This window comes from Lipophrys pholis, assembly GCF_963383615.2.
Source record: "Lipophrys pholis genome assembly, chromosome: 21".
Lineage (NCBI taxonomy): Eukaryota > Metazoa > Chordata > Actinopteri > Blenniiformes > Blenniidae > Lipophrys > Lipophrys pholis.
Genome location: NC_137649.1, coordinates 24,317,097 through 24,345,085, shown reverse-complemented (window position 1 = coordinate 24,345,085; position 27,989 = coordinate 24,317,097). Strand labels below are relative to the sequence as shown.

The following is a 27,989-nucleotide window of genomic DNA, read 5'->3' as shown; positions in this document are numbered from 1 at the left end:
GAGTCGTGTCGTCGCCAGGTGGAGTCCTGTCGTCGCCAGGTGGAGTCCTGTCGTTGCCAGGTGGAGTCGTGTCGTCGCCAGGTGGAGTCGTGTCGTCGCCAGGTGGAGTCCTGTCGTCGCCAGGTGGAGTCCTGTCGTCGCCAGGCGGAGTCGTGTCGTCGCCAGGCGGAGTCCTGTCGTCGCCAGGCGGAGTCGTGTCGTCGCCAGGCGGAGTCCTGTCGTCGCCAGGTGGAGTCGTGTCGTCGCCAGGTGGAGTCCTGTCGTCGCCAGGTGGAGTCCTGTCGTCGCCAGGTGGAGTCCTGTCGTCGCCAGGCGGAGTCGTGTCGTCGCCAGGCGGAGTCCTGTCGTCGCCAGGCGGAGTCGTGTCGTCGCCAGGCGGAGTCGTGTCGTCGCCAGGCGGAGTCGTGTCGTCGCCAGGCGGAGTCCTGTCGTCGCCAGGCGGAGTCGTGTCGTCGCCAGGTGGAGTCGTGTCGTCTCCAGGTGGACTCGTGTCGTCGCCAGGTGGAGTCGTGTCGTCGCCAGGTGGAGTCGTGTCGTCGCCAGGTGGAGTCCTGTCGTCGCAAGGTGGAGTCCTGTCGTCGCCAGGTGGAGTCGTGTCGTCGCCAGGTGGAGTCCTGTCGTCGCCAGGTGGAGTCGTGTCGTCGCCAGGTGGAGTCGTGTCGTCGCCAGGTGGAGTCGTGTCGTCGCTCAGTGGAGTCGGACAGAAACTGACGGCTCTCCCAGGTTTTCGTACGTCACTGCAGCCTCGTCTTCGTCACTCTGAGCCTGCAAACAGGAAGTTGGACTCACTTCTGAGACGCAGGCCCCGTTTCCACGGCAACCACTTCAAGTGACAATGGACAACTTTTGCATTTGCTAAACAACGACGCTCGGAGACACTGAAAACACAACTTTTCAAAAGCGCTCCGTCTCTGTGATAACGAGGGGAAAACAACACTTTTTGAAAGAGCTCCAACTCCGTCTCCATGGAAACAGGAAAAAAGCAACTTTCTATCACACTGCTACGTCTCCATGGAAACGGAAAAACATAATGCAACTTTTGGAAAAAATCTAACTTTGCTGAACTCTGCTCCTGGTGCTGGTCCCTGCCCTGGTTCTGGTTCTGGTTCCAGTCTCCTAGTCGTTCTGCACATGCTCAGTAAACCAAACTTTTCACGAACCAGAAAGTTTTGTCACCTGAGACGTCGCGGTGTAAACGAAGGTTAATATCAACAATGTAGAACTCAGCTTCATTCTCACCGTGTTTCCTCCTCTTTTACTCTGTCGTTCTAAAAACAAAAAAAACAAGGTGAATTTCAGATTGAATGAACAGGAAGTGGGAACAAGTTGCTGACCTCAGATTGACCTTGAACTCTGGCCATTACGCCGACCGTCACAACACAGATGACAAGAGCTGCTAATCCCAGAGAGACGGTGAGATTCCTGCTCAGACCTGGAGGGACAAGAAAGACACGGCTTCAACAGTCGGACTGCTGGATGTCTTTGTTTTGAACTGCAGTGGAAGCAGAGAGGAACCGGAGCTGCTGAGCTGGTCCTCCTGGTCCTCCTGGTCCTCCTGGTCCTCCTGGTCTGAAACTGCTCCTGGAGTCCAACAGGGATCTGGACTGGAGTCCAGCCTCTGCAGGTCTCAGCCTGGTTCTGATCCGAGTCCTGAGTCGTTACCTATTGAGTCTTCTGAAGCTCCATTGGTTCCATTGGTTCCATTGGTTCCACTGGTTCCGCTGGTTCCACTGGTTCCACTGGTTCCATTGGTTCCACTGGTTCCATTGGTTCCACTTCCTGGTTTTCTTCCTGGTTCCTTGCCACCTGGACAAGAAGCAGTTGAAAACACCTTAATATTTCTCCTCCACCATTAGACTCTTGTTTTGGTGACCTGAGTCTTTGTTCTTGACTCGTCATCAGTCACCTGAGGGTCGAGGTCTGAGAACAAGCTTTCCTCCTGTTGAGCCGTCGGTCACTTCACAGGACAGGAAGTCCAGTCGTGGGTAAAGATAATGTGACTTTTTAAAAGTCAGAGTGGAAGAACGTTGATCCTTTGATGTCTTTATTTCACTGTGATCTTTATCAACATCATTCTCTTTTATCTTCCACTTCACTTCCTGTTTATCGTTTAAAGACGTTACGAAGCATTTCAGCTTCACCTCGTCACCGACTTCCTCTTTAGTCACTATGAAAGAAAAACCACACAAAAGAGACAAACTGTTTTTTTTCTATGATTCCAACTGTAGTGAAGCTTGAATCAGGTTCTAAATACTCACCAGCAGCTACAGACAGAACCACAGATGAAACATCAACCGGAATGAGTTTCCCTGAAGCGTCTGGTTTGTAATGCTGACAGTAATACTGACCAACATCCTGGACTGTGACGTTCTTTATAAGCAGAGAACAATCTGCTGGAACGCTCAGTCTGTCTGATTTATTTGGATTTTCTCTATTATTCCCAAGTCCGACCAGCTCCACAGTTATAGAACCATCATTATAGTTCCACGTTGTCCCGTCACAGTTCTGCTGACCGTCCAGCAGAGGACCACAAGTCAGAGTGACCATGTCTCCCTCTCTCTGAACGACTGCAGCTGCTGTGGAGGAAAAAGAAGAAAACCGATGAGAAACAGGTCATTGGTCCTGGAAAACAAACTTTTTATCAACTTTAACAACTTCGAGTAACTTTTACCAACTTCCAGGAACCTTTATCAACTTTTACCAACTTCTGATAACTTTTAGTAACTTCTAGTAACTTTGACCAACTTTTACTAACTTCTAGTAATTTTTAGTAACGGATGAGGCTCGACTTTTTATTTGCTTTACCTGTACCTGTAATAGATTACTACGTAATGTCACCGACTGTCACGGAAAATTTGTTTTATTTCTGATCAATAAAGTAAATTAACTTTAAACTCAGTCTAGAAGCAGGCCTACATTTAGTCTAGAAAAGGGTCCAAACTTAGTCCAGAAACTGATCCCAACTGCAGTCTAGAAGGCGGCCTGAATTTAGTCGAGAAACCGCTTTTAACTTAGTCTAGAAACGGGTCCAAACTTAGTCTAGAAACGGGTCCAAACTTAGCACAGAAACTGGTCCAAACTTAGTTTAGAAAAGGTCCAATCTTAGTCTAGAAATGGGTCCAAACTTTGCCAAGGAACTGATCCCAACTTTGTCTAGAATATAGTCCAATCTCAGTCTAGAAACTGGTCAAAATACAGTCTAGAAGGTGGCCTGAATTTAGTCTAGAAACCGCTTGTAACTCTGTCTAGAAACTGGCCCAAACCTAGTCTAGAAACGGGCCCAAACCTAGTCTAGAAACGGGTCCAAACTTAGTCTAGAAAAGGGTCCAAACTTAGTACAGAAACTGGTCCAAACTTAGTTTAGAAAAGGTCCAATCTTAGTCTAGAAATGGGTCCAAACTTAGCCAAGGAACTGATCCCAACTTTGTCTAGAATATAGTCCAATCTCAGTCTAGAAACTGGTCAAAATACAGTCTAGAAGGTGGCCTGAATTTAGTCTAGAAACCGCTTGTAACTCTGTCTAGAAACGGGTCCAATCTTAGTCTAGAAACGGGTCCAAACACAGTCTAAAAGGCGGCCTGAATTTAGTCTAGAAACCGCTTCTAACTCTTTCTAGAAACTGGCCCAAACCTAGTCTAGAAACGGGTCCAAACTTAGTCTCGAAAAGGGTCCAAACTTAGTACAGAAACTGGTCCAAACGTAGTTTAGAAAAGGTCCAATCTTGGTCTAGAATCTAATCCAAACTTAGTCAAGGAACTGATCCCAACTTAGTTTAGAAATGGGTCCAATCTTGGTCTAGAATCTGTTCCAAACTTAGTCTAGAAAAGGTCCAATCTTAGTCTAGAAATGGGTCCAAACTCAGTCAAGGAACTGATCCCAACTTTGTCTAGAAAATAGTCCAATCTCAGTCTAGAAACTGGTCCAAACACAGTCTAGAAGGTGGCCAGAATTTAGTCTAGAAAAAGCTTCTAATTTAGTCTAGAAACTGGTCAAAACACAGTCTAGAAGGCGGCCTGAATTTAGTCTAGAAAAAGCTTCTAATTTAGTCTAGAAACTGGTCAAAACACAGTCTAGAAGGCGGCCTGAATTTAGTCTAGAAAAAGCTTCTAATTTAGTCTAGAAACTGGTCAAAACACAGTCTAGAAGGTGGCCAGAATTTAGTCTAGGAACCGCTTCTAACTCAGTCTAGAAACTGGCCCAAACTTAGTCTAGAAACTGGTCAAAATACAGTCTAGAAGGCGGCCTGAATTTAGTCTAGAAACCGCTTCTAACTTAGTCCAGAAACGGGTCCAAACTTAGTCTAGAAAAGGGTCCAAACTTAGTACAGAAACTGGTCCAAACGTAGTTTAGAAAAGGTCCAATCTTGGTCTAGAATCTGTTCCAAACTTAGTCAAGGAACTGATCCCAACTTAGTTTAGAAACTGGTCCAATCTTGGTCTAGAATCTGTTCCAAACTTAGTCTAGAAAAGGTCCAATCTTAGTCTAGAAATGGGTCCAAACTCAGTCAAGGAACTGATCCCAACTTTGTCTAGAAAATAGTCCAATCTCAGTCTAGAAACTGGTCCAAACACAGTCTAGAAGGTGGCCAGAATTTAGTCTAGAAAAAGCTTCTAATTTAGTCTAGAAACTTGTCAAAACACAGTCTAGAAGGTGGCCAGAATTTAGTCTAGAAACCGCTTCTAACTCAGTCTAGAAACGGGTCCAATCTTAGTCTAGAAACGGGTCCAAACACAGTCTAAAAGGCGGCCTGAATTTAGTCTAGAAACCACTTGTAACTCTGTCTAGAAACGGGTCCAAACTTAGTCTAGAAAAGGGTCCAAACTTAGTACAGAAACTGGTCCAAACGTAGTTTAGAAAAGGTCCAATCTTGGTCTAGAATCTGTTCCAAACTTAGTCAAGGAACTGATCCCAACTTAGTTTAGAAACTGGTCCAATCTTGGTCTAGAATCTGTTCCAAACTTAGTCTAGAAAAGGTCCAATCTTAGTCTAGAAATGGGTCCAAACTCAGTCAAGGAACTGATCCCAACTTTGTCTAGAAAATAGTCCAATCTCAGTCTAGAAACTGGTCTAAACACAGTCTAGAAGGTGGCCAGAATTTAGTCTAGAAAAAGCTTCTAATTTAGTCTAGAAACTTGTCAAAACACAGTCTAGAAGGTGGCCAGAATTTAGTCTAGAAACCGCTTCTAACTCAGTCTAGAAACGGGTCCAATCTTAGTCTAGAAACGGGTCCAAACACAGTCTAAAAGGCGGCCTGAATTTAGTCTAGAAACCACTTGTAACTCTGTCTAGAAACTGGCCCAAACCTAGTCTAGAAACGGGTCCAAACTTACTCTAGAATCTGGTCCAAACCTAGTCTAGAATCTGGTCCAAACTGAATTAAAAACATTCCATATTGTTCTAACTCATGATTTACTTCGTCAAATAACCAGTAACTATTCATCCATTGCCGTTTGTAAAGTAACTGCAGTACTTTTGTAGGAAGTAACTAGTAACTAATGGGAGCTGATTATCAGTTACTTCCACTAAACTGAGTGTCGATGATGTTCAAAGGTTTTCTGACTGAAACTGAGCAGGTTGAACCAAAACGACACGTTGGTTCATTAAAATGTATAAAAAGTGATGACTCGTCATGTTTTGGAGGTATTTAAAGTAATCTGAGTACTTACCTGCAGGCAGAAGCATGAAGAGGTGAAATAGAAACATGTTGGCAGGTCTGATTTCAGCCGTCGTCTCTCTGCTGTCGTTTTCTCTCGCTGGTCTTAAACATGATCTCTTCACTTCCTGTCTTGCAACTGACCACAGGAAGTGACTGACAATTCTCCTCTTCTTCTCTTGTGTCTTTTTCATCCTTTCATGTCTGATGCATGATGTTAGTTTATCTGCATTCACACCTTGAACAGTGTGAAAGACGTCGATCAGGAAGACGAAAAGTCAGATCTTCAGCATGACACGATGAAATCTGCACGACCACAAAGCTGCTTACCAAGTGCGACACTTCTGCTGTGAAGCGCCGTCGATAAAAATGTCATGTGACCATGAATCCTTCCATCTTCAACTACGTCAGTAGTTTGGATTAGAAATTCTGCTGAACTTCAAAGCTCTTAGCTCCTGGCAGTACTCTGGAGGTTAGCATTTAGCATTTAGCTTAGCTACACCGAGTTTTCAGACTCAACGTATTCCATGGAGCTGAGGCCTCGTGAACATGAACACTGGGAGAACATTCTAGTGGAAAGATTGTTATTATGGTGACTGTCAAAATAAAAGTACCAAGTTGGATTGTTGTTATGGTGACTGTCAAAATAAAAGTACCAAGTTGGATTGTTATTATGGTGACTGTCAAAATAAAAGTACCAAGTTGGATTGTTGTTATGGTGACTGTCAAAATAAAACTAACAAGCTGGATTGTTATTATGGTGACTGTCAAAATAAAACCAACAAGTTGGATTGTTATTATGGTGACTGTCAAAATAAAACTACCAAGTTGGATTGTTGTTGCGGTGACTGTCAAAATAAAACTACCAAGTTGGATTGTTGTTACGGTGACTGTCAAAATAAAACTAACAAGTTGGATTGTTGTTACGGTGACTGTCAAAATAAAACTAACAAGCTGGATTGTTATTACGGTGACTGTCAAAATAAAACTAACAAGTTGGATTGTTATTACGGTGACTGTCAAAATAAAACTAACAAGCTGGATTGTTATTATGGTTACTGTCAAAATAAAACTAACAAGCTGGATTGTTATTATGGTGACTGTCAAAATAAAACTAACAAGCTGGATTGTTATTATGGTTACTGTCAAAATAAAACTAACAAGCTGGATTGTTATTATGGTGACTGTCAAAATAAAACTAACAAGCTGGATTGTTATTATGGTGACGGATGGACTTCTTCATTCTCTATACATTCTGCCAATGAGATCCGTTATGACTGAGAGGGAAAGAAGATGGATGGATGATGTGAGAATGGATGGATGGATGGAATTTGTCTTCCAGAATAATGAAAAGTTGACAGAAAGTCCAAACGTCTCGTTTTAGAGCAACAAGAATCTGTAAATGACGTCATTCTATTGTGAGGCGTTCAGGGACCTCAGTAAATCACTGTACTGAGTCACTGAGGAGGAAGTGCAACGTTTCACAATGAAAGACGAGTGAAGACGACTTCCTTCAGATCAGCTTTAGTTCTCAGATTCGCTTTAAGCACAACAAAACAAAAGAGTCGTCAGGAGACGACCGACAACATCGTTTTCTCACAGCGACACGTTTAGAGAAAATAATATAAAATCAAAAGAGTTCATTTTGTCTCTCAGCAACGTTTTTTATGCTTCGATGTTTCAGTGGCGGACGCGTCAAACTTGATTTTCTTTGGTTCAGTCGTCACAGAGCAGCTTTACGTCACAGGAAGTCACAAAACGCTGGATTTTAATCTCTCCTGCAAACCTCCAGAATAAAAGCTGCGGTCACTCACTTCCTTTCAGTGTGAAGACAAGAGAGGAAACGGAAACACAGGTGAGAACACCGAGGCTCTGTTTCCATGACAACGTGTCAAGAGAAAACGCATCCTTTTTGCTCTTCAGTTTCAGAAAGTTTCACGTGTACATGGAAACTTCGCACAGAGATGGAGCATTTTCAAAAAGTTGCATTTTCCCTTGTTTCCATGGAAACGGACCATTTCCAAAAAGTTGCGTTTCTTCCCGTTTCCATAGAGATGGAGCATTTTCAAAAAGTTTTCATTCGCTCCGGGCACCGTTGTCATGGAAACGGACCAATAAAACACCACAGAAGTTTTCGGTTTTCACCTTAAACAAACGCCCACAAAGGCAAATCTAAAAACAAGTGGAAACACAAATTTATTTTGGCGATCTCGTTACCGCTGCCGCCGATATTGATCAAGCAAATGTTAGCACTTAAATCAGCTCACTACAGTGAAGAGCTGCGACTTTCTCCACACTGAACCAGGAAGTAAAAGAACAACAAAGTAACAAGAAAAGTTGTTTTGCCGCATCAGCAGATAGACAATAGCCTTCAAAATAAAGTTTGTATTTCGTACCACGTGGTCGACGAGTTTCACACGTTTTCATAGTTAACAGGGACTTCCTGTCTGTCTCCGCTAACACACACCTGAGAACACAACGGGGAAACATACTGAATCTGAACTGTGTGTGTGTGTGTGTGTGTGTGTGTGTGTGTGTGTGTGTGTGTGTGTGTGTGTGTGTGTGTGTGTGTGTGTGTGTGTGTGTGTGTGTGTGTGTGTGTGTGCGTGCGTGCGTGCGTGTGTGTGTGTGTGTGTGTGTGTGTGTGTGTGTGTGTGTGTGTATACAGCGCCCCCATCTGGTTGAAATCTCACTTAGTACTTCTATCGGTACTTGGAATCAAGTAGTTAAAAGTTAGTACTTCTATCGGTATTCGATATCACACAGATAAAAGTTAGTACTGGTATCAGCACTTGGTGTCAAGTAGGTAAAGGTTAGTACTGGTATCGGTACACGGTATCTAGTAGCTAAAGGTTAGTACTGGTATCAGCACTTGGTATCAAGTAGGTAAAGGTTAGTACTGGTATCGGTACTCAGTATCAAGCAGGTAAAGGTTAGTACTGGTATCAGCACTTGGTATCAAGTAGGTAAAGGTTAGTACTGGTATCGGTACTCAGTATCAAGCAGGTAAAGGTTAGTACTGGTATCGGTACTCGGTATCTAGTCGCTAAAGGTTAGTACTGGTATCAGCACTTGGTATCAAGTAGGTAAAGGTTAGTACTGGTATCGGTACTCGGTATCTAGTCGCTAAAGGTTAGTACTGGTATCAGCACTTGGTATCAAGTAGGTAAAGGTTAGTACTGGTATCGGTACTCAGTATCAAGCAGGTAAAGGTTAGTACTGGTATCAGCACTTGGTATCAAGTAGGTAAAGGTTAGTACTGGTATCGGTACTCAGTATCAAGCAGGTAAAGGTTAGTACTGGTATCAGCACTTGGTATCTAGTAGCTAAAGGTTAGTACTGGTATCAGCACTTGGTATCAAGTAGGTAAAGGTTAGTACTGGTATCGGCACTTGGTATCAAGTAGGTAAAGGTTAGTACTGGTATCGGTACTCGTCCTTTATAAAACTGGTATCGGTGCATCACTGGTCATCTGTTACCTGATTGGCTGCCTGGGTGAAACGTGCCGACGTGTCGACAACCTGCACAGGTGAAGAGTGTGAGTGCGTCATCCAGGCGACATTTGTACGGCTCTTCACCTTGGTGTTTCTCTCACCTTCTGCTCAGCCAGACGTTTCTTCTTCTCTGGTGGATGAAGCACAGAAGACGTGAGGGAACAGCGGGAGTTGGTCGCGGCTTCGCCGCCGTTTCGTTTCCTCACCTTGAGACCTGAAGAGCAGCACAGTGATGAAGACGAGCAGGAGCAGTTCAGCCACTCGCAGCGCCACCATGAGCCCGTCCAGCCTACGGTCTGCTGCAGGTCACGACCCCGAGGAAACAACGCAAAGAACCACGTCATCTCCAGAGCAGCCACCAGGAGGGGCTCCTGCTCGCACTACAGTGAAGAGCCGCTCGGCTGCTAAGCTAGTCAGAGTCCAAAAAACTTTTTTTTTTGCTCGTTTCAGAAAAATGTGTTATTTAGACGGAGACGTCATGAGAACGATGTCTGACAGCAGAAACACGGAAAACAATGTAGTTTTCATGTTGGTCCACTAGTAGGTGCTGCTGTTAGTTTTAGTAATGAAGCCACACACACACACACAGCAGAGAACAATAGAACCTTAACAATGGGAGAACATTCTAGTGGACAGACCACCAATTCGCAGCGTTTTCAAAAAGTTGCGCTTTCCCTTGTTTCCATGGAGACGAAGCATTTCCAAAAGGTTGCACACACACACACACACACACACACACACACACACACACACACACACACACACACACACACACACACACACACACACACACACACACACACACACATTTCCCCGGAAACAGCATTTTCAAAAAGTTGCACTACCCTGTTTCCATGGAAACAGGGTATTCAAAAACTTAAGTTTTCCCCGTTTTTATGGAGATGGAATCAGGGAGTTTTCAAAAAGTCCCACCTTCCACCGTTTTGTGTAAATGAACATTGTTTTCAAAACATTTCCGTATAAATGGGAAATTTCTCTGTAACGAAAACTGAAAAAAGATGCTTTTCCTCGTGAACCAAGTCTGAACTTATTTAAAAACGCTCGTCTTCACTACAGTGAGGAGCCGCTTCACTACAGTGAGGAGCCGCTTCACTGTTTCTGACAAACAACCTCTTAAAAATAAAAAACACCAATGAGAAGATCCGTCTGATGTCAGTCTCACCTTCACTTGGCGTCGTCGTCGTCGTCACTGTGAAACGAGAAAATGTTTCCATGACTTGAAAGTTTACAGAGTCTGTTCCTGGATGATCTTTATAACGGTCGTTATAACTACTCCAGCCTCTAGTTGTTATAACTACATCAGCCTCTAGTTGTTATAGTTGTTATAATTACATCAGCCTCAGCCTCTAATTGTTTTAACTACATCAGCCTCTAGTTGCTATAACTACCCCAGCCTCTAGTTGTTATAACTACATCAGCCTCAGCCTCTAGTTGTTATAACTACCCCAGCCTGTAGTTGTTATAACTACCTCAGCCTCAGCCTCTAATTGTTATAACTACTCCAGCCTCTAGTTGTTATAACTACCCCAGCCTCAGCCTCTAGTTGTTATAACTACATCAGCCTCTAGTTGCTATAACTACCCCAGCCTCAGTCTCTACTTGTTATAACTACATCAGCCTCTAGTTGTTATAACTACCCCAGCCTGTAGTTGTTATAACTACCTCAGCCTCAGCCTCTAATTGTTATAACTACTCCAGCCTCTAGTTGTTATAACTACCCCAGCCTCAGTCTCTAGTTGTTATAACTACCCCAGCCTCAGCCTCTAGTTGTTATAACTACATCAGCCTCTAGTTGCTATAACTACCCCAGCCTCAGTCTCTACTTGTTATAACTACATCAGCCTCTAGTTGTTATAACTACCCCAGCCTCAGCCTCTAGTTGTTATAACTACATCAGCCTCTAGTTGTAATACCTACCCTAGCCTCTAGTTGCTATAACTACCCCATGCCATAGCGGCGGTAGCGCAGCGGCTAACTGACCCGGGTACTTGGGGTTGTAGATGAAGACGTGCTCTCTGGCGGTGACGTTGTCCCTGACGTGACACCGCCACAGCTCGTACGTCCGGGCGGCGTGGACGGGGTGGGCGGTGGAGAACGACACGCTGGCGAAGCGGAGGGACTGCGAGGTGAACACGTCCACCTCGCGTTCGAACCCCTGCCACTCCACCTGGTGCTCCAGCTCTCCGGACACCGAGCACTCCAGCGTCACGAAGCGGTGGCTCTTACACTCCACCACTGCAGAGACAGACACGGGTTGAGTCCACACAGTCCTCACATGCCACTGTGCCAGTAAACTGGACTTCAGTGGAATATTAACTGCTAATATTGTACCTTTCGCTAATGCTAAAGTTCAGAGTTAATAACTGGCTAGTATCATATATAACTGGAGTTTAGTGCGCTAGTGACTGCTAATATGGCAGCTTACGCTAATGCTAAAGCTAACTGTTCATTTGCGTGACTGAAGGAGACATCGTCTCCGCGTCTGCTGTCGCCTTTAGCGTTTTCACAACTCGCTCACAGTACAGCTATGATGCTAATGCTGGCTCGCCAGCGGGGAGTGTCAATGCTATGCTAGGTCTGCTAATCTCAGTAAAAACACACCAAGCGGACGGATTAGGCGACAGCAGCTGCTACGTACGACCCGCCACCGTTTCACAAACTGCAAACTCCGCCTCCCGATCGGACTCACTGCTGACGACGGACAGAACGATCTGAGTGCGGTTCCGTGGCGGAGCCGTGCAGCCGTAGACGCCGCCGTCCTGCGCCATCACGTCCTTGATGAGCAGGGAGCAGCTAGCCGTGACGTTGCGTCGCTCCGAGGTCGTCAGGGGTTCCGGCGAATTGTTCAGCGTCCAGACGGCGCCTCGGCAGCCCGCCGTGCCCCCGGCGGCGTGCGGACACTCTAGCACCGCGTCGTCCGCGTCGCGCACCACCGCCGACAGGATCTGTACGCTCGCGGCTGTGGACAAATAAAGAAACGTCAATTAGTGGATAAAAGATGAGGAAGTGGAACTGAAGAGGGGAACCTGGGCGGTGGAGCCTGCTGAGTGGTGCATTATGGGGGATTTGGCCATGTGAATCCACGGTTCAGCATTTACAATTAATTTAGCTCATTTAGCTTGTGTAGCAATTTTTAGCAGCTTTGGCCGTTTGAATTTTAACGGATTCGGCTCGTTTTAGTTGTTTTTTCCATTTTGACTTTTTTTTCCCGTCGCGTTTGTATTTGAACCGTTTTTGATCAATTCTTGACTTTTTCAAACATTTTGGATAATTTTCTTTAGCGAGTTTTTTTTCTTTTCTTGTTTTTAGCAATTTTAGCAGTTTGCATCCCTTTATAACCATTTTAACTCGGAGAATCTTTGTGTGAATAAAATAATAAACCAGGTTTGCAAATAGATTTAAAACTAAAATGAAAATAAAAATAAAAAGGTTCTTCATATAATATGATTTATAATAGAGTCGATACAGGAAGTAAAGAACATGTAACTCTGGAGTCCGGTGCAATACCCACAATGCAACAGTTACCAGCACAAGTACAACCAGTACAACCAGTACAAGTACAACCAGTACAACCAGTACAACCAGTACAACCAGTACAACCAGTACAGCAAATACGTGTTTTTATAATATTGTTTTTTAAGATAAATTAGTTTAATATCTTTTTTAAAATCCGTTGGTAAAATAGATTCCTTTTTTCTTTCAATCTTTAGTTAGAACACATCTCGTTCACACTACTTGTTTTTATAGAAACTATTGATTCTAATATGAATTGGTCCATAGTTCTACGTCCGATTGATTCATCGCTGAAGGAGACGGTCCATCGGGTCGCCGTTGCTTCGGTCCAGTGACAATAAAAGATTCTCAGTCTGATGTCACAGACCGCAAACGTCCGACTGCAGAGCATCATGGGATTGATCCACCGAAATGAATCGTAGGAATTATTGAGTCGTCATGTAAAGGAGACGATCCGACCCGAGAGGCGGACAGAATTCAGACTGATGCTCAGCGAGCGAAGAGACGATCCAGAACGAGACGATGAGATCTTAAATCCTCACCTGAGCGTTTGAGCAGCGTCAGGAGGACGAGGAGAATCCAGCTGAAGGCCGCCATCGCTCCGTCGCTCCCTCGTTCCCTCGCTCCGTCGTTCCGTCGCTCCGGGCGCAGAGAGAGAATCAGCCTCCAGCTGATCTGACGAAAGCTTCACTTCCTCCGTGGCGAAATCAAGAAACGACGACTTACAACAGCGTCAGGTGGAGAACGTTCCGCCCAGCGGAACCGACGGTTCCCGTTTCTCAGCTTTTCTTCACGTTGTGACAGAATAGATGGAGGAACTCGGACCTCTCAACTGTTTTTTGAAGTTTTCTTCTCAGAAAGATTAAATTGATGTTCTAGAGCGTTTGTTCATTCATCAGACAGAAATACTGCAAAGTAGCATTTTCCCTCGTTTCCATGGAGACGGAGCGTTTTCAAAATGTAGCATTTTCCCTCGTTTCCATGGAGACGAAGCGTTTTCAAAATGTAGCGTTTCCCTCGTTTCCATGGAGACGAAGCGTTTTCAAAATGTAGCGTTTCCCTCGTTTCCATGGAGACGAAGCGTTTTCAAAATGTAGCGTTTCCCTCGTTTCCATGGAGACGAAGCGTTTTCAAAATGTAGCGTTTCCCTCGTTTCCATGGAGACGAAGCGTTTTCAAAATGTAGCATTTCCCTCGTTTCCATGAAGACGAAGCGTTTTCAAAATGTAGCATTTCCCTCGTTTCCATGGAGACGAAGCGTTTTCAAAATGTAGCATTTCCCTCGTTTCCATGGAGACGAGGCGTTTTCAAAATGTAGCTTTTCCCTCGTTTCCATGGAGACAGAGCGTTTTCAAAATGTAGCGTTTCCCTTGTTTCCATGGAGACGAAGCACCCCCCCCCCCCCAAAAAAAAACGTGTTTGTTTTCTGGTTTAAGGTTTTTCAGTAAACTGTTACCAACGTCTGAACTTGGTGGGTCTGAAGAACAGAGACGACAGAAACAAATACCTCGTTTATTTCAACTCAAATACTGACGACTTCCGGATTGAAGAAAAACCATCGTGAGTGGAATGAAACTTTTTAATTCGACGAGTCACAGAATGAAGAAAACAAACAGCTCGCTAAACATCCACTGACTCCAGAAACAGACAGGACATAAGAAACACTGGAATTCATTAAAAAATGTCCATAAAAAAACTGGTTTCCTGTTGCTTACGTGACCGCGGCTGAAACGACGTCCGGCTGAAACGACGTCCGGCTGAAACGACGGGCCGCATGAAAAAGCCTCGGTAGGTTTATTCCCAGTGTCTGGACGAATCCTGAAAAACTGCGCAGGATTTCAGGTTCTAGACAGAAAACACCAATAAATAAAGTGTTTTCCTTAAAGCTGAAATCAAGAAGCACCTGAGGTTCATTTTAATCTCGACTCCATGAAATCCTGAACATAAACCAATTCTACACAGCAAAACACATTCAAATGTGATTTTATTTTGGAGTCCAATATTATCTAAGGGTTTTCTTCACTTAAAGAAAAATGTTATTTTGAAATGACAAACTTTTTTATTTCTATCGCAGCTTCCTGTCGTTAGCTGGACGCGACGTACGATTCGTAGATGATGACGAAACCAACGATTGCGACGGTTCTTCCTCAGGAAGTATTTGGATGTCTTAATAAAGTGTGTGTGTGTGTGTGTGTGTGTGTGTGTGTGTGTGTGTGTGTGTGTGTGTGTGTGTGTGTGTGTGTGTGTGTGTGTAGACTACAGTGTTCTGTCAGAAGCGTAGCTTTGAACTGGAGTTAGCATTGTAGCTAGCTGGGGCACGGTGGAGGAATCATCACGGCGGTACCTGCTGCGCCGCCTCGGGGTCACGAAGGACGAGACTTCATTCTTTAATCAAGTGCGTCTCACAGCAACGGTTAAAAAAAAGTAAACAAAAACAACAACCCTCCCAAAATAAAAGCACTTCCTGTCCACATTAAACTGGTAGCCACGCCCACTTTCAAAGATAACGTCTCCAAGTCGGCTTTCAATTCCTGAAACAGTCTGGTTCTGGTTTTTGCGACCTGGCACCCCTCGGAGGTGTCTGGCGCCCCCTGCAGGAGGCGCCGCTGCCAAGCCGGAGGTGTGGAGGTCGGCTGTTTCCTGTTTCCAGAGCGAATCAGAAGTTTCAGGAACAAAGTGCTTCAGTTTGCAGGAATCTTCTTCTTCTTTTTATTTTTTTTTCTAAAAACTCCTCAGTAACAAAACTAGAATCTCACTTAAAATATACGTTTGGATCAGAACCTGTTCTCTTTAAAAGTCACGACACAAACATGGCGTCTGGATTGAGTTCCTGCCGCCGACCAGCGGGGGGCAGTAACGTGTTGAACAATGGGGGGGGGGGGGGGGGGGGTCAGGAAGTCAGGGGGAAAAAACAACATCAGGGCGGCAGTGCGGGGGGGGGGGGGGGGGTTGGGGGGTGAACGGGGGTACTTCAGGGGGAAAAAACAACATCAGGGCGGCAGTGTGTCGGGGGGTTAGAATGTCTTTGGGGGTCAGTATGTCGGGGGGTGGGGGGTCAGGAGGCGTCTCGGACCTTCAGCAGCGACTTCAGGTGGATGCTCATCTGCTGCTGGCGGCGCCGCGGCCCCCCCTCCCCCACCCAGTGGCTTGGCGGTCTCGGGAGCACGCTGGGCGACGGGGGCTCGCTGAACTTGGCGCCGGCGTACACCTTCTCGCCATCGCCGGTCTCCACGTTGTCGGAGGCGTGCAGCGGCCTCTTGGGCTCCGGAGGCGGTCTGACCTTCTTCCTGCCCGGGTGGCACCCGCCCGGCGCCGGGTTCAGTTTGGTTCTGTGGCTCCGGGCGGCGGCGGTCTGGTCGTGTCTCGGCAGCGGGCGCACCGGCTGACCTCTGGGCTCCGCCCTCACACCTTTACACTTCATCTGACACACAGAAAACCTCCGTTCATCCACCGGAACCAGGGCGAGTCCAAACGCGTACGCAGAACCAGTAAACATCTTCTTTAAAAGCAGAAACAAGTTTTCAAACAGCAACAGATTAAATCCTGACATTTTCTTCTTTTTATAATTAAAACCCTGAAACTAAATAAATCTGTATTGAATTTTTGTCATAATATTATTAATCAAAGGCACTTATGTCTTTTTTTAATTGTTTATTTACTGTAGTTTTATTATCGCCGGGTTATTTTATCTTTTAAATGACATTTGTGAAGATATTACTGGCTGGATTTAAAATAAAACTGTTTCTTGTGAATAACCAACATACAGGAACACTGTGTACTCATCGGATCTATATATTTAATCATTTCAGTCATAAATGTGAAGGTTGAGGGATTAAAACGCAGTTTAAACTTTATTTTATCGGGATATTTGTTGGTAAACATCCCGCGGACCTCACCTCCTTCCTGGCTCCGGGCTTCAGGTGCAGGAGGCCGGGCTCGGTGGCTGTCCCGGCGGGCAGCTCGGTGCCGGTTCCCGGGCTCAGGGTGTTGTTGTTGTGGTCCGACAGGCGGAGACTTGGGCCGCTCCTCGGGGCTTTGTGGTGGAGCAGCAGCGGGGCGGCGCTCCGCAGCTTCAGTGCTGCTTTCCGCAGCTTCACTTTCGCGGCCGCCAAGTCTCCATGTCCGGGGGAGGGGGAGGGGGAGGAGGAGGAGGAGGAGGAGGAGGACGGGGGGGAGGCCGGGTTGTTGTTCTCCAGGTTGCCGACGTGCGGCTCACGGCTGCGGGCCGGAGATCAGTGCTACATGTCGGTGAGGCGGCGGAAACATCTCGAGGCCAGAGAGTCCTGCGCGAGCTCCGCGTTAGCAGTTAGCAGCTAGCGAATGCTAACACCGGAAGTTAGCACAGCTAACAGCGGAAGTTTTTAGCGAGCTAACACACGGAACAGAAACCGGGATTAAATTCCATTGAAGAAGTTTGTTTTTCCTTTTTAAACACGCTGTGCGACCACTTCCGGTGCGTTTCTACGTTTCACAGTGAATAAAATTTGCAAAGCCGTAGTGAAGTTAGCCTCAATCTGGCCTCCGAGCCCCGGAAGGACCGTCACAATAAAGCCGCACCAAGAGGAAGTAACGCGTTACAAGTAGTCACTTCCCCCCAAGTCAATAATGTCTCATGGAACTCTCACTGGGAGCTTTCCTAATCTGTATATTCCTCATACTCAAGTACAAGCTACCCCTCTGCCATTCAAACAACAATGAGTGAAATTAACTAAGCATATTACTTTTTAAGTACTTCTCAAGGTATATTTTAAGTATATGATTTCACTCATACACGTCTCTTTCCATTAAAACATGATGAGTGGAAGTCATTTAGTGCAAATACTCAAAGTCTTCAGTCTGAACCCAAAAAGTAAATAAGTGAGGCGTGTGGACTCTGTTGTTGTTGTTATTGTCACGTGACCACAGGACTCATCGTCATTAAGATCATTATTCCAGATCAACTCTTGTGGAACGAAACAGATTAGGAACAAAAACATCCTTCAAAGTCTCAGTGACCAGGATTTATTTTATTTTGTCAAAAAGATCGCTCTGAATTAATTCCTCCTCTTTTCTCTGCCGCAGCTCAGAGCTGAACCCGCCCACCAATCACCATCATTTAAGAATGGGCGGGGCATTTTCCTAGAGATCTGATTGGTCAGGAGGCGGAGCTCTGACCTCTTATCCAGAACATAACCTGCTCCGGAGCAGGTTAGACTTTCAGAGTCAGTTACCATGGTGATTTATCCTGGTGAGAAGAGTTAATCCTGAAGTTACCTCCAGAAGAGAAAATCCAACGTTCTAGTTCAGATCAGATCAGATCAAATAAAATAATCCGTCTGGGATTACATTCAAGTATTTTCTATTCTAGTATAAGGGTTTATTCACCCGACTACAGTAGATTCAGTTATTACAGCTGGTAAAGATAGGAAAAAGTACAAATCTAATATTCCACCAAACCTTTCTGAAAGGTTGTTATGGAACCGGGGAGACGAGTTGGTTCTCCCTCTGTCATGTTCCTAAGCCCTGTTCCAATAAAGCTGGGACACTGTCCAACATAAAGGAATCCAAATAGAAGGAGGAAACCTCATACATAATCTCATATCAGAACTGAGACACTACAAGTTGTTTCCTAATGGTCCAGATTCCAGTTTGGACGCTGGTATTTTATTAACAGTTTTTGGACGTATTATAATTGTTGTCCTCCAATATTTTTGTTGTTTAATCATAATTTCTTCTCAACCATTGAAAATAGCAATAATAAAGGGGGGGGATGCTGGGACAAGTCCCAATTGATGACCTGATTTTGGCTCCATTGGTCGACATGTATTTTTCCCCCTCACATGGAAGTTTCCCATTTCCCGATTTCCCATGAACGCACCGCTACCGGTGTCCAAAGTGTTGACGAACAAACACACCCAGCGACGGCGTTCCCGGTTTGTCAGCACACAGCTTTACTGTAGGAAACCTGACGGCGAACAAACCTTCGCACCGCGGCGACGCCTCCGGAAAACATTCAGTAGGACCCGCGCAAACAGCCGACACTCAAAGAAACAGCAGAGATCCTGCATCTGGCACTTGGTTTGTGTTTCGGACAGTACAGATCGCTAAGTGCACAATAGCTAAAGGTCGACTCCGACAGAGTAAAACTAACACGGGAACTTCGATCCGCCGGGACAGGAAGCTGCGCTCCGTCGTCTCAGGCGACGGGGAAGGTGAAGTTAAAGGTTCGTCTCTGAACAAAAAAAGATAAACAAGGTGAAGCGTCGCTCCGGTTACGTCGTCGTCTGGAGGCGTTGGGCTCACGGCTTCTCCGCCACCGCCACCGCCACCTCCACCTCCGCCTCCGCCTCCGCCTCGGGCTCGTCGTAGATGTAGCTGCCCACGCCGCCGGTGTTCACGCCTGAAGACATTCAGAAAAGAATCCCTTTGAATTGTTTAGGGACACCTAGTGGTCAGAACGCACATTTAAATCCGTTCCGTCCAATGAGAAGCTGCGGCGGCCAAAAGATCGTCTGAAGATATTAGAGACGCAACGATACTACTTCTATAAAGGACGAGTACGAGTACTAACCTTTAGCTAGTTGATACTGAGTGTCGATACCCGTACTAACCTTTAGCTACTTTATACCAGGTACTGATACGAGTACTAACCTTTAGCTGCTTTATACAGAGTACTGATATGAGAACTAACCTTTAGCTACTTGCTACTGAGTACTGATACGAGTACTAACCTATAGCTACTTTATATCAAGTACTGATACGAGTACTAACCTTTAGCTGCATGTCGATATTGACTACCAATACGAGTACTAACCTTTAGCTACTTTATACCAAGTACTGATACGAGAACTAACCTTTAGCTGCATGTCGATATTGACTACCAATACGAGTACTAACCTTTAGCTACTTTATACAGAGTACTGATATGAGAACTAACCTTTAGCTACTTGCTACTGAGTACTGATACGAGTACTAACCTATAGCTACTTTATATCAAATTCTGATACGAGTACTAACCTTTAGCTGCATGTCGATATTGACTACCAATACGAGTACTAACCTTTAGCTACTTTATACCAAGTACTGATACGAGAACTAACCTTTAGCTACTTGATACAGAGTACTGATATGAGTACTAACCTTTAGCTACTTGCTACTGAGTACTGATACGAGTACTAACCTTTAGCTACTTGCTAAGTACTCCCAGCAGTATGGGCCCTGATTCGCGATACTGATAATGGTATTGGTTCATCTCTAGAGAGTATTTTCTATACTAGCCTGGAACCGGACGTCTCATTTCGTAGACTCAGAGTGATTGTTGGTGACTTGGTACCTTTGGGTCCGAACAGCACGGCGTAGCACGGTTTGTGGCAGTACGGTTGTCCATCGTGCTGCGATATGGAGAAAGAAGACGTCAAAGCTTCACGGAGTCTCATACAAACACACAACCTAAAGAGGTTGCAGGTATTTTCACACTCGCAGGACAAACTTTTACTTTCAAACGTAACCGGAGATGTCAGACTCTCTACGATTCGGAACCACATCAGTCAGTTTCAGGCGTCCGGTCGACCTACGTACAGATGCCTCCAGTGGTGAAGTTAGTTACTGCAACTTACAGGCCATTCATTCATTCATTCACTCCCGGGTCTAGAATGATCTTAAAGAATGCTAAAGACAGATTTTCTCAGTGGTTTTGGATGTTTAGAAGCATTAACTCGATAAAAGCCCCCCCCCCCCCCCCAAAAAAAGTGATCCAAGATGGCCGCCACCTTGTTCGGTCACTGTTTACTACTTAATTGAGTCCGTTCAACCCACAAAGTTTGAGTACTATTGGATATTTCACTTCTATTTTTATGTGGAACCACTTTGAAGCCTTTTGAAATCTTGAGGCCAGAAAAACTTTGTTTTGTTGTTGTTGTTCCCCGAGTTCTGACGCTGTTCTCTGAGCAAAGGAACCTTTTTACTGTACGGTGTAAATGTCTATTAATCTGTATATGTGACAAGTAAATAGCTTCAATCTTAGTTGTGACGTAGTTTCCTGATTTGTGATGTAGTCCCCTGAGTTCTGACGTAGTTCCCTGAGTCGTGACACAGTTCCCTGAGTCGTGACACAGTTCCCTGAATTGTGACACAGTTCCGGGAGTTGTGATGTAGTTTCCTCAGCCCTGATGTAGTTCCCTGAATTGTGATGCAATTCCCTGAGTTGTGACGTAGTTGCCTGAGTTGTGACGTAGTTCCCTGAGGTCTGATGCAGTTCCCTGAGTTGTGACGTATTTGCCTGAGTTGTGACGTAGTTCCCTGAGGTCTGATGTAGTTCCCTGAGTTGTGATGCAGTTCCCTGAGTTTTGACATAGTTGCCTGAGTTGTGACGTAGTTCCCTGAGGTCTGATGTAGTTCCCTGAGTTGTGAAGCAGTTCCCTGAGGTCTGATGTAGTTTCCTGAATTGTGATGTAGTTCCCTGAGTTTTGACGTAGTTCCCTGAGGTCTGATGTAGTTCCCTGAATTGTGATGCAGTTCCCTGAGTCGTGGCGTAGTTCCCTGAGGTCTGATGCAGTTCCCTGAGTTGTGACGTAGTTCCCTGAGTCGTGGCGTAGTTCCCTGAGGTCTGATGTAGTTCCCTGAATGGTGATGCAGTTCCCTGAGTCGTGGCGTAGTTCCCTCTCACCTCTGCGTGGCTGCCCGCTGCCAGAGTCTTGCTGCAGCGCTCACAGCGGAGACACGGCCGGTGCCAGTTCTTCCCCAGAGATGAAACCTTCTCAGCTGCACGGAGACACACAGAAACAAGATGGAGACGGTTGCCATGGTCACGAGAAGCTCAACCCCTTCGCCACATCCCAGCCCGGCCAGACAAGAGGAGCTGCTCACCAAAATACACCGTCTTGTTGCACCGGGGGCAAATGTTCGGCCCGCCGGAGAAGGAGGAGAAGCTCGCCGCTGGAAAAATAGTCAATTAGTCGAATTATGACGTTTTGGCGTGAAGACGAGCTCGTGTTTGTTTGTTTGTTTGTGTGTTTGTTTGTTTGTTTGTTTGTTTGTTTGTTTGTTTGTTTGTCAGTTTTAGCCCGTCTGGTTTCTCACCCTTCACCGGCCCGCGGGCCGAGACTTTCCTCCCCTCTTCAGGTTTGGCACCCGTCTCCATGGAAACGGCGGCGGGGGCTTCGTTGGCGGGAGCGTCGTACACGTAGGATCCAGCTCCACCGATGTTCACGCCTGAAATGCACACGCGACATTCTGAGAGTCCTGAAGTCACTCCTGGATTACAGCTACAAAAAGTAATCGTGTTACTTCTCTGGTCAGTTACTCAGTAAAGTTACTGTGACAATGATGGTCACATGGTATGATGGTAGTGCTAGCATTAGCATTAGCTGAGCTCTTAGCACTGTGTGAGTCAGTAAGAGGAGGAAGATGCTCTATAATCTGATGTTAGAGGAGGAAGATGCTCTATAATCTGATGTTAGAGGAGGAAGATGATGAATAATCTGATGTCAGAGGAAGATGCTCTATAATCTGATGTCAGAGGAAGATGATGATCAATAATCTGATGTCAGAGGAAGATGCTCTATAATCTGATGTCAGAGGAAGATGATGATCAATAATCTGATGTCAGAGGAAGATGCTCTATAATCTGATGTCAGAGGAAGATGATGATCAATAATCTGATGTCAGAGGAAGATGATGATCAATAATCTGATGTCAGAGGAAGATGCTCTATAATCTGATGTCAGAGGAAGATGATCAATGATCTGATGTCAGAGGAAGATGCTCTATAATCTGATGTCAGAGGAAGATGATGATCAATAATCTGATGTCAGAGGAAGATGCTCTATAATCTGATGTTAGAGGAGGAAGATGATCAATAATCTGATGTCAGAGGAAGATGTTGCTCTATAATCTGATGTCAGAGGAAGATGCTCTACGGTTGTGTGCAGCAGATGACTCGTCACCTTTCGGTCCAAACAGAGCAGCGTAACAGGGCCTGTGGCAGTACGGAGTCCCGTCATGCTGTGAAGCAGAGACACCATTACCACAAGGAGTCGGAGAGGTTTCAAAAAGTTGCATTTTCCCCGTAACCATGGAAACAGAAATGGAGTATTTTCAAAAAGTTGCATTTTCAGTCTCTCCGAACACCGTTGTCATGTCAACAGATCCCCAAATCATTGCCATAGAAACGGCCCCTCTATCACCTCCGAGGTGTGATTCGGTTCTGCACCATTAAAGATGAAGAGCAGCAGCAGTCGCTCATCATGCTCAACATTAAAGTTCTCCTGTTCTCCTGTTCTCCTCCTCCTCCTGTTCACCTGTTCTCCTGTTCTCCTCCTCCTCCTGTTCCTCCTGTTCTCCTCCTCCTCCTCCTCCTGTTCACCTGTTCTCCTGTTCTCCTCCTCCTCCTCCTCCTGTTCTCCTCCTGTTCTCCTCCTCCTCCTGTTCTCCTCCTCCTCCTCCTCCTGTTCTCCTCCTGTTCTCCTCCTCCTCCTGTTCTCCTCCTCCTCCTCCTCCTCCTGTCCTCCTCCTCCTCCTGTTCTCCTCCTCCTCCTGTTCTCCTCCTCCTCCTCCTCCTGTTCTCCTCCTCCTCCTCCTCCTGTTCTCCTCCTCCTCCTCCTCCTGTTCCTCCTGTTCTCCTCCTCCTCCTCCTGTTCCTCCTGTTCTCCTCCTCCTCCTCCTCCTCCTGTTCTCCTCCTCCTGTTCTCCTCCTCCTCCTGTTCTCCTCCTCCTGTTCTCCTCCTGTTCTCCTGTTCCTCCTGTTCACCTCCTCCTCCTGTTCTCCTCCTCCTCCTGTTCTCCTCCTCCTCCTCCTGTCCTCCTCCTCCTCCTGTTCTCCTCCTCCTCCTCCTCCTGTCCTCCTCCTCCTCCTGTTCTCCTCCTCCTCCTCCTGTTCTCGGAGGAACCTGATGAGGAACCTGACGGAGGAGCCAAACTATAATGTTCTGCACCGCTGTGTGTCTCTAAGAGCATTAAGGAAAAGCTTCACCCTGTTTCTTCTCTAGTCCTCCGTCCACGTCGCCGTGGCAACTCGAAACTTTAGTTGCGTTTCGGGAGTCAGGCGCTCGGAGCCACTGAAACCTTTTGAAACAGCCTTGACTCCGTCTCCGTGGAAACGGGGGGAAACACAGCTTTTCTGAAACACTGCTACTGAGCATGTGCAGCACAGCCGGAGTTAATATCTGTTCTTCAGGTTTTACTCTGGTTGTGCCGTTTCTCTGCCGGCTGCGGGACTAAAGCTGTGTTCAGTCTCACAGCGTGAGGGTCCGGCGGGTCGTTGGGCGGTTCTCACCTCGGCATGGCCGCCGGGATTCAGCGTTTTGTTGCAGCGTTCACATTTCAGACAGAACTTGTGCCAGTCTTTTCCAAGAGAGGAAACTTTTTCCGCTGTGAAGAAGCAAAAGAGAGAAACAACCGTCACAAACTGCAGATTCACAAGTCACATGACAAATGTCCACATTACGCCGAGGAGGAGACTCTCCAATCAGCCAATCAGCTGCTGGGGGGCGGGAACTCCACAAGCCCCGCCTCCTGCAATTAGGAATTCCAGTCTGCAGGCGGCCATCTTGTTTTCTTTCTGGAACGTTCCACCTTCCAGGAAGTGACTTTGTTCCAGGAGTTCTAAACAAGTCGAACACGGCATTATCTCGTGTTCCACCTGTCAGGGAATTCCCAGTTAAGGGAGAGACATTCTCAGAGCCTTGAGGTAGGAATTCCGACTTTAAATTTGCAACGACTTTCGTTAAAATTTGAATGGTGCCTGTGTGACGTGAGCATAAAAACTATTCAACTGATTTTACATCATTTTACATCGCTGCAAACTGGTATCGCTCCAAGTTACGAGTCAACTGGAACGCTGCAAACTGGTATCGCTCCAAGTTACGAGTCAACTGGAACGCTCCAAACTGGTATCGTTCCAAGTTACGAGTCAACTGGAACGCTCCAAACTGGTATCGTTCCAAGTTACGAGTCAACTGGAACGCTCCAAACTGGTACCGTTCCAAGTTACGAGTCAACTGGAACGCTCCAAACTGGTACCGTTCCAAGTTACGAGTCAACTGGAACGCTGCAAACTGGTATCGCTCCAAGTTACGAGTCAACTGGAACGCTGCAAACTGGTATCGCTCCAAGTTACGAGTCAACTGGAACGCTGCAAACTGGTACCGTTCCAAGTTACGAGTCAACTGGAACGCTCCAAACTGGTACCGTTCCAAGTTACGAGTCAACTGGAACGCTGCAAACTGGTATCGTTCCAAGTTACGAGTCAACTGGAACGCTGCAAACTGGTATCGCTCCAAGTTACGAGTCAACTGGAACGCTCCAAACTGGTATCGCTCCAAGTTACGAGTCAACTGGAACGCTCCAAACTGGTATCGCTCCAAGTTACGAGTCAACTGGAACGCTGCAAACTGGTATCGCTCCAAGTTACGAGTCAACTGGAACGCTGCAAACTGGTATCGCTCCAAGTTAAGAGTCAACTGGAACGCTCCAAACTGGTATCGTTCCAAGTTACGAGTCAACTGGAACGCTGCAAACTGGTATCGTTCCAAGTTACGAGTCAACTGGAACGCTCCAAACTGGTATCGCTCCAAGTTACGAGTCAACTGGAACGCTGCAAACTGGTATCGCTCCAAGTTACGAGTCAACTGGAACGCTGCAAACTGGTATCGCTCCAAGTTACGAGTCAACTGGAACGCTCCAAACTGGTATCGTTCCAAGTTACGAGTCAACTGGAACGCTGCAAACTGGTATCGTTCCAAGTTACGAGTCAACTGGAACGCTCCAAACTGGTATCGCTCCAAGTTACGAGTCAACTGGAACGCTCCAAACTGGTATCGTTCCAAGTTACGAGTCAACTGGAACGCTCCAAACTGGTATCGTTCCAAGTTACGAGTCAACTGGAACGCTCCAAACTGGTATCGTTCCAAGTTACGAGTCAACTGGAACGCTCCAAACTGGTATCGTTCCAAGTTACGAGTCAACTGGAACGCTCCAAACTGGTATCGTTCCAAGTTACGAGTCAACTGGAACGCTGCAAACTGGTATCGCTCCAAGTTACGAGTCAACTGGAACGCTGCAAACTGGTATCGCTCCAAGTTATGAGTTACTGCAACAAACCTGCATGAAAATAACAAAAGTTAATTAAAATTGTGAACTCTAATCTTTAAAAGTCGGGTTTTTTTTTAAACATTATTTATATTTCCATAGTGGGAATTCCCGGTTCTAGAAAGGTAGAAAAGTGAACCGAGTTTTGTTCAGTCCTTTATTTTGGTGAATCAAGGAGATCTTAAAGCAGCCATGGGGGTTGAACCAGCCTGTCAATGTTTCGTCTCTGGCGGTGGCGGCGTGGAGCTGATTGTTCCCAGAGCCGCTGGAGCGGCGGCGGCGTGGAGCTGATTGTTCCCAGAGCCGCTGGAGCGGCGGCGGCGGCGGCGGCGGCGTCCCGCTGATAGACGCCTCTTAACGACCGCTTTAGGACTCCATATCAGCCCCGACACATTCTTTCCACTGCGTCCTGAAGGGCGGCGCCGGCACCCCGCTGCTCCACTTTCAGACTGTAAGGAGCGACTGGCGGGTCTCACAACACCAGAACCAGGACCGGATCTACCACCAGGACCGGATCTACCACCAGGACCAGAACTTGATTCCCTGTTTACAAAGATTTCCATCGAAAGTGTCCAAGGTCCAAGAAAAGGTTCAAGAGACTACATACACAACAAGTACAGAACCATGCCAGAACGAGGCCCAGAACCAGGACAGAACCAGGTCCAGAACCATGACAGGCATAATTCTCAGTTCATTCAATTTCAAGATCAGCAAAACCAGGAAAGAAACTCTGTCCAAACTCATCAAAGCTCAATCCAGAACCTGATTCCAGAACCTGAAATTTATTGGATACCGACTCTAATGAACAAGTCCAAAACCAGGTCTTCCATGAACCTGAACCGGGACTGGTCTGGTGGTAGAAGTACTGGTTGGACCAGTAGACAGTAGGCATTCAGAGTTCCTGGTTCTGGTTCTGGTTCTGGTTCTGGTTCTGGTTCTGGTCTCTGCTCGGTGGAAGAGCAGAACCCAAGGAACGGTTCTGGAGGCGAGTCAGTTCTGAGCAGAACAATCAGAACCGTTGATAAAAATAAAAATGTGGGTGCTGCAGGTGACGGCGTATAATTAGCGCCTGACGGATTCTGGATCAGCAGCTTCTATTTATAGCTCAAGAGAAACAAACAAACAAACAAACAAACAAACAAACAAACAAACACGACGGAACAAAGAACAAACAACCAGAAGAAAGGGACTTTTCACTAAAGAGACGTTGTGGGAGGAGCTTCTGTCTCGGAGACGGACAGGAAGTGATTCACCCCTGAAAAATCTAATTATATATTTTATACATAGAAACATTGGATTGTTTGTTCAGACATAAAATGTTGATATTTCTTTCATGGATATAAAATCTAAAGATTTTCTTTCATATATATAAAACTTGATTGTAGATTTTTTTATAAAACACAATTTAATTTTATTTAAAAACCTGAACATTTTTTCATTGTTTTTATTTCGCATTTATTATCTAGTCAAATATTGTTTAGATAGATAGATAGATAGATAGATAGATAGATAGATAGATAGATAGATAGATAGATAGATAGATAGATAGATAGGTAGATAGGTAGGGACAGACAATCATTTCTTCTTCAAATCGACTCAATAAAAACAATAAAAACAATAAAAACAGTAGAAACAGTAGAAACAGTAGATGTGGTGAGAAAATATCAAATGATTCCATTTTGTTCCGTCTGCAGCTCGTTTTTACTCGATTACATTTCAATAGAAATGAAGAGGAGAATAAAGAACCCCCCCCCCCCCCCCCCCCCCCCCCCTCCCGGGAGATGGTTGATCCCATCCCGCAGTCAGAGCCTCCGGCACCGGGAGCAACCACCGCACCGGGCCGGGGGGGGCTGACTCACCGAAATACACCGTCTTCTCACACTTTGGACATTTGGACGCCATCACGGGAGTGAGGAAGAGGAGGAAGAGGAGGAAGAGGAGCAGGAAGAAGAGAAGGAGAAGGTTGAGGAGGAGGAGGATGATGAGGAAAGAGGGAGGATGAAGATGCTGCTGCTGCTGCTGATGAGAGGCGAGGCTCTCCTCCCTCCTCCCTCCTCTCCCTCGTATTTAAAGGTCCCGGCCACGCCCTCGGCCTGACGTCACACCATGCTGACCAATCACTGCCAGCTGGAAGATAAACGGGAAGGGAAAGAAGTTTCAATTATCAAAATAAAAACGAAATTAAATTAAATTAGATACATTTCAATTCAACATGGGATAGAATGAAATAAGTTCCAAGCAAAA

At 46.0% G+C, this 27,989-nt stretch overlaps 3 protein-coding genes across 7 annotated transcripts in view; all 3 read right to left on the bottom strand.

Moving 5' to 3' along the window:
• Positions 1-13,381, bottom strand: part of LOC308126111 (uncharacterized protein) — a 32,126-nt gene extending 18,745 nt beyond the window's left edge. The window contains exons 1-8 of one of the 5 annotated variants that reach the window (XM_080490243.1): positions 13,224-13,381; positions 11,858-12,127; positions 11,149-11,403; positions 10,331-10,357; positions 9,354-9,446; positions 9,249-9,277; positions 9,133-9,174; positions 7,158-8,120 (exon numbers count right to left, since the gene is read on the bottom strand). In XM_080490243.1, coding sequence (XP_080346369.1) covers positions 8,067-8,120; positions 9,133-9,174; positions 9,249-9,277; positions 9,354-9,446; positions 10,331-10,357; positions 11,149-11,403; positions 11,858-12,127; positions 13,224-13,278 — 825 coding nt within the window. In that variant the 5' untranslated portion in view covers positions 13,279-13,381 and the 3' untranslated portion in view covers positions 7,158-8,066. Of the gene's footprint in view, positions 1-7,157; positions 8,121-9,132; positions 9,175-9,248; positions 9,278-9,353; positions 9,447-10,330; positions 10,358-11,148; positions 11,404-11,857; positions 12,128-13,223 lie in introns of those variants that run through there. The other 4 variants (XM_080490244.1, XM_080490241.1, XM_080490245.1 and 1 more) reach the window with 4 other exon arrangements.
• An 863-nt stretch (positions 13,382-14,244) lies between these two features.
• On the bottom strand, positions 14,245-17,196 carry LOC308126722 (uncharacterized protein). Its single transcript, XM_080491298.1, has 3 exons — positions 16,577-17,196; positions 15,754-16,101; positions 14,245-14,525 (listed from the first exon to the last, which is right to left on the bottom strand). Exons 2-3 carry the CDS (start codon positions 16,099-16,101, stop codon positions 14,475-14,477), a joined length of 399 nt encoding a protein of 132 aa, XP_080347424.1. The 5' UTR covers positions 16,577-17,196; the 3' UTR covers positions 14,245-14,474.
• A 470-nt stretch (positions 17,197-17,666) lies between these two features.
• On the bottom strand, positions 17,667-27,783 carry LOC308126624 (cysteine-rich protein 2-like). Its single transcript, XM_080491147.1, has 8 exons — positions 27,605-27,783; positions 23,932-24,026; positions 22,604-22,661; positions 21,738-21,869; positions 21,525-21,593; positions 21,325-21,419; positions 19,993-20,050; positions 17,667-19,059 (listed from the first exon to the last, which is right to left on the bottom strand). The coding sequence occupies exons 1-8, from the start codon at positions 27,645-27,647 to the stop codon at positions 18,959-18,961; spliced, it is 651 nt and encodes a 216-aa protein (XP_080347273.1). The 5' UTR covers positions 27,648-27,783; the 3' UTR covers positions 17,667-18,958.
• Between the last annotated feature and the right edge of the window lie 206 nt (positions 27,784-27,989).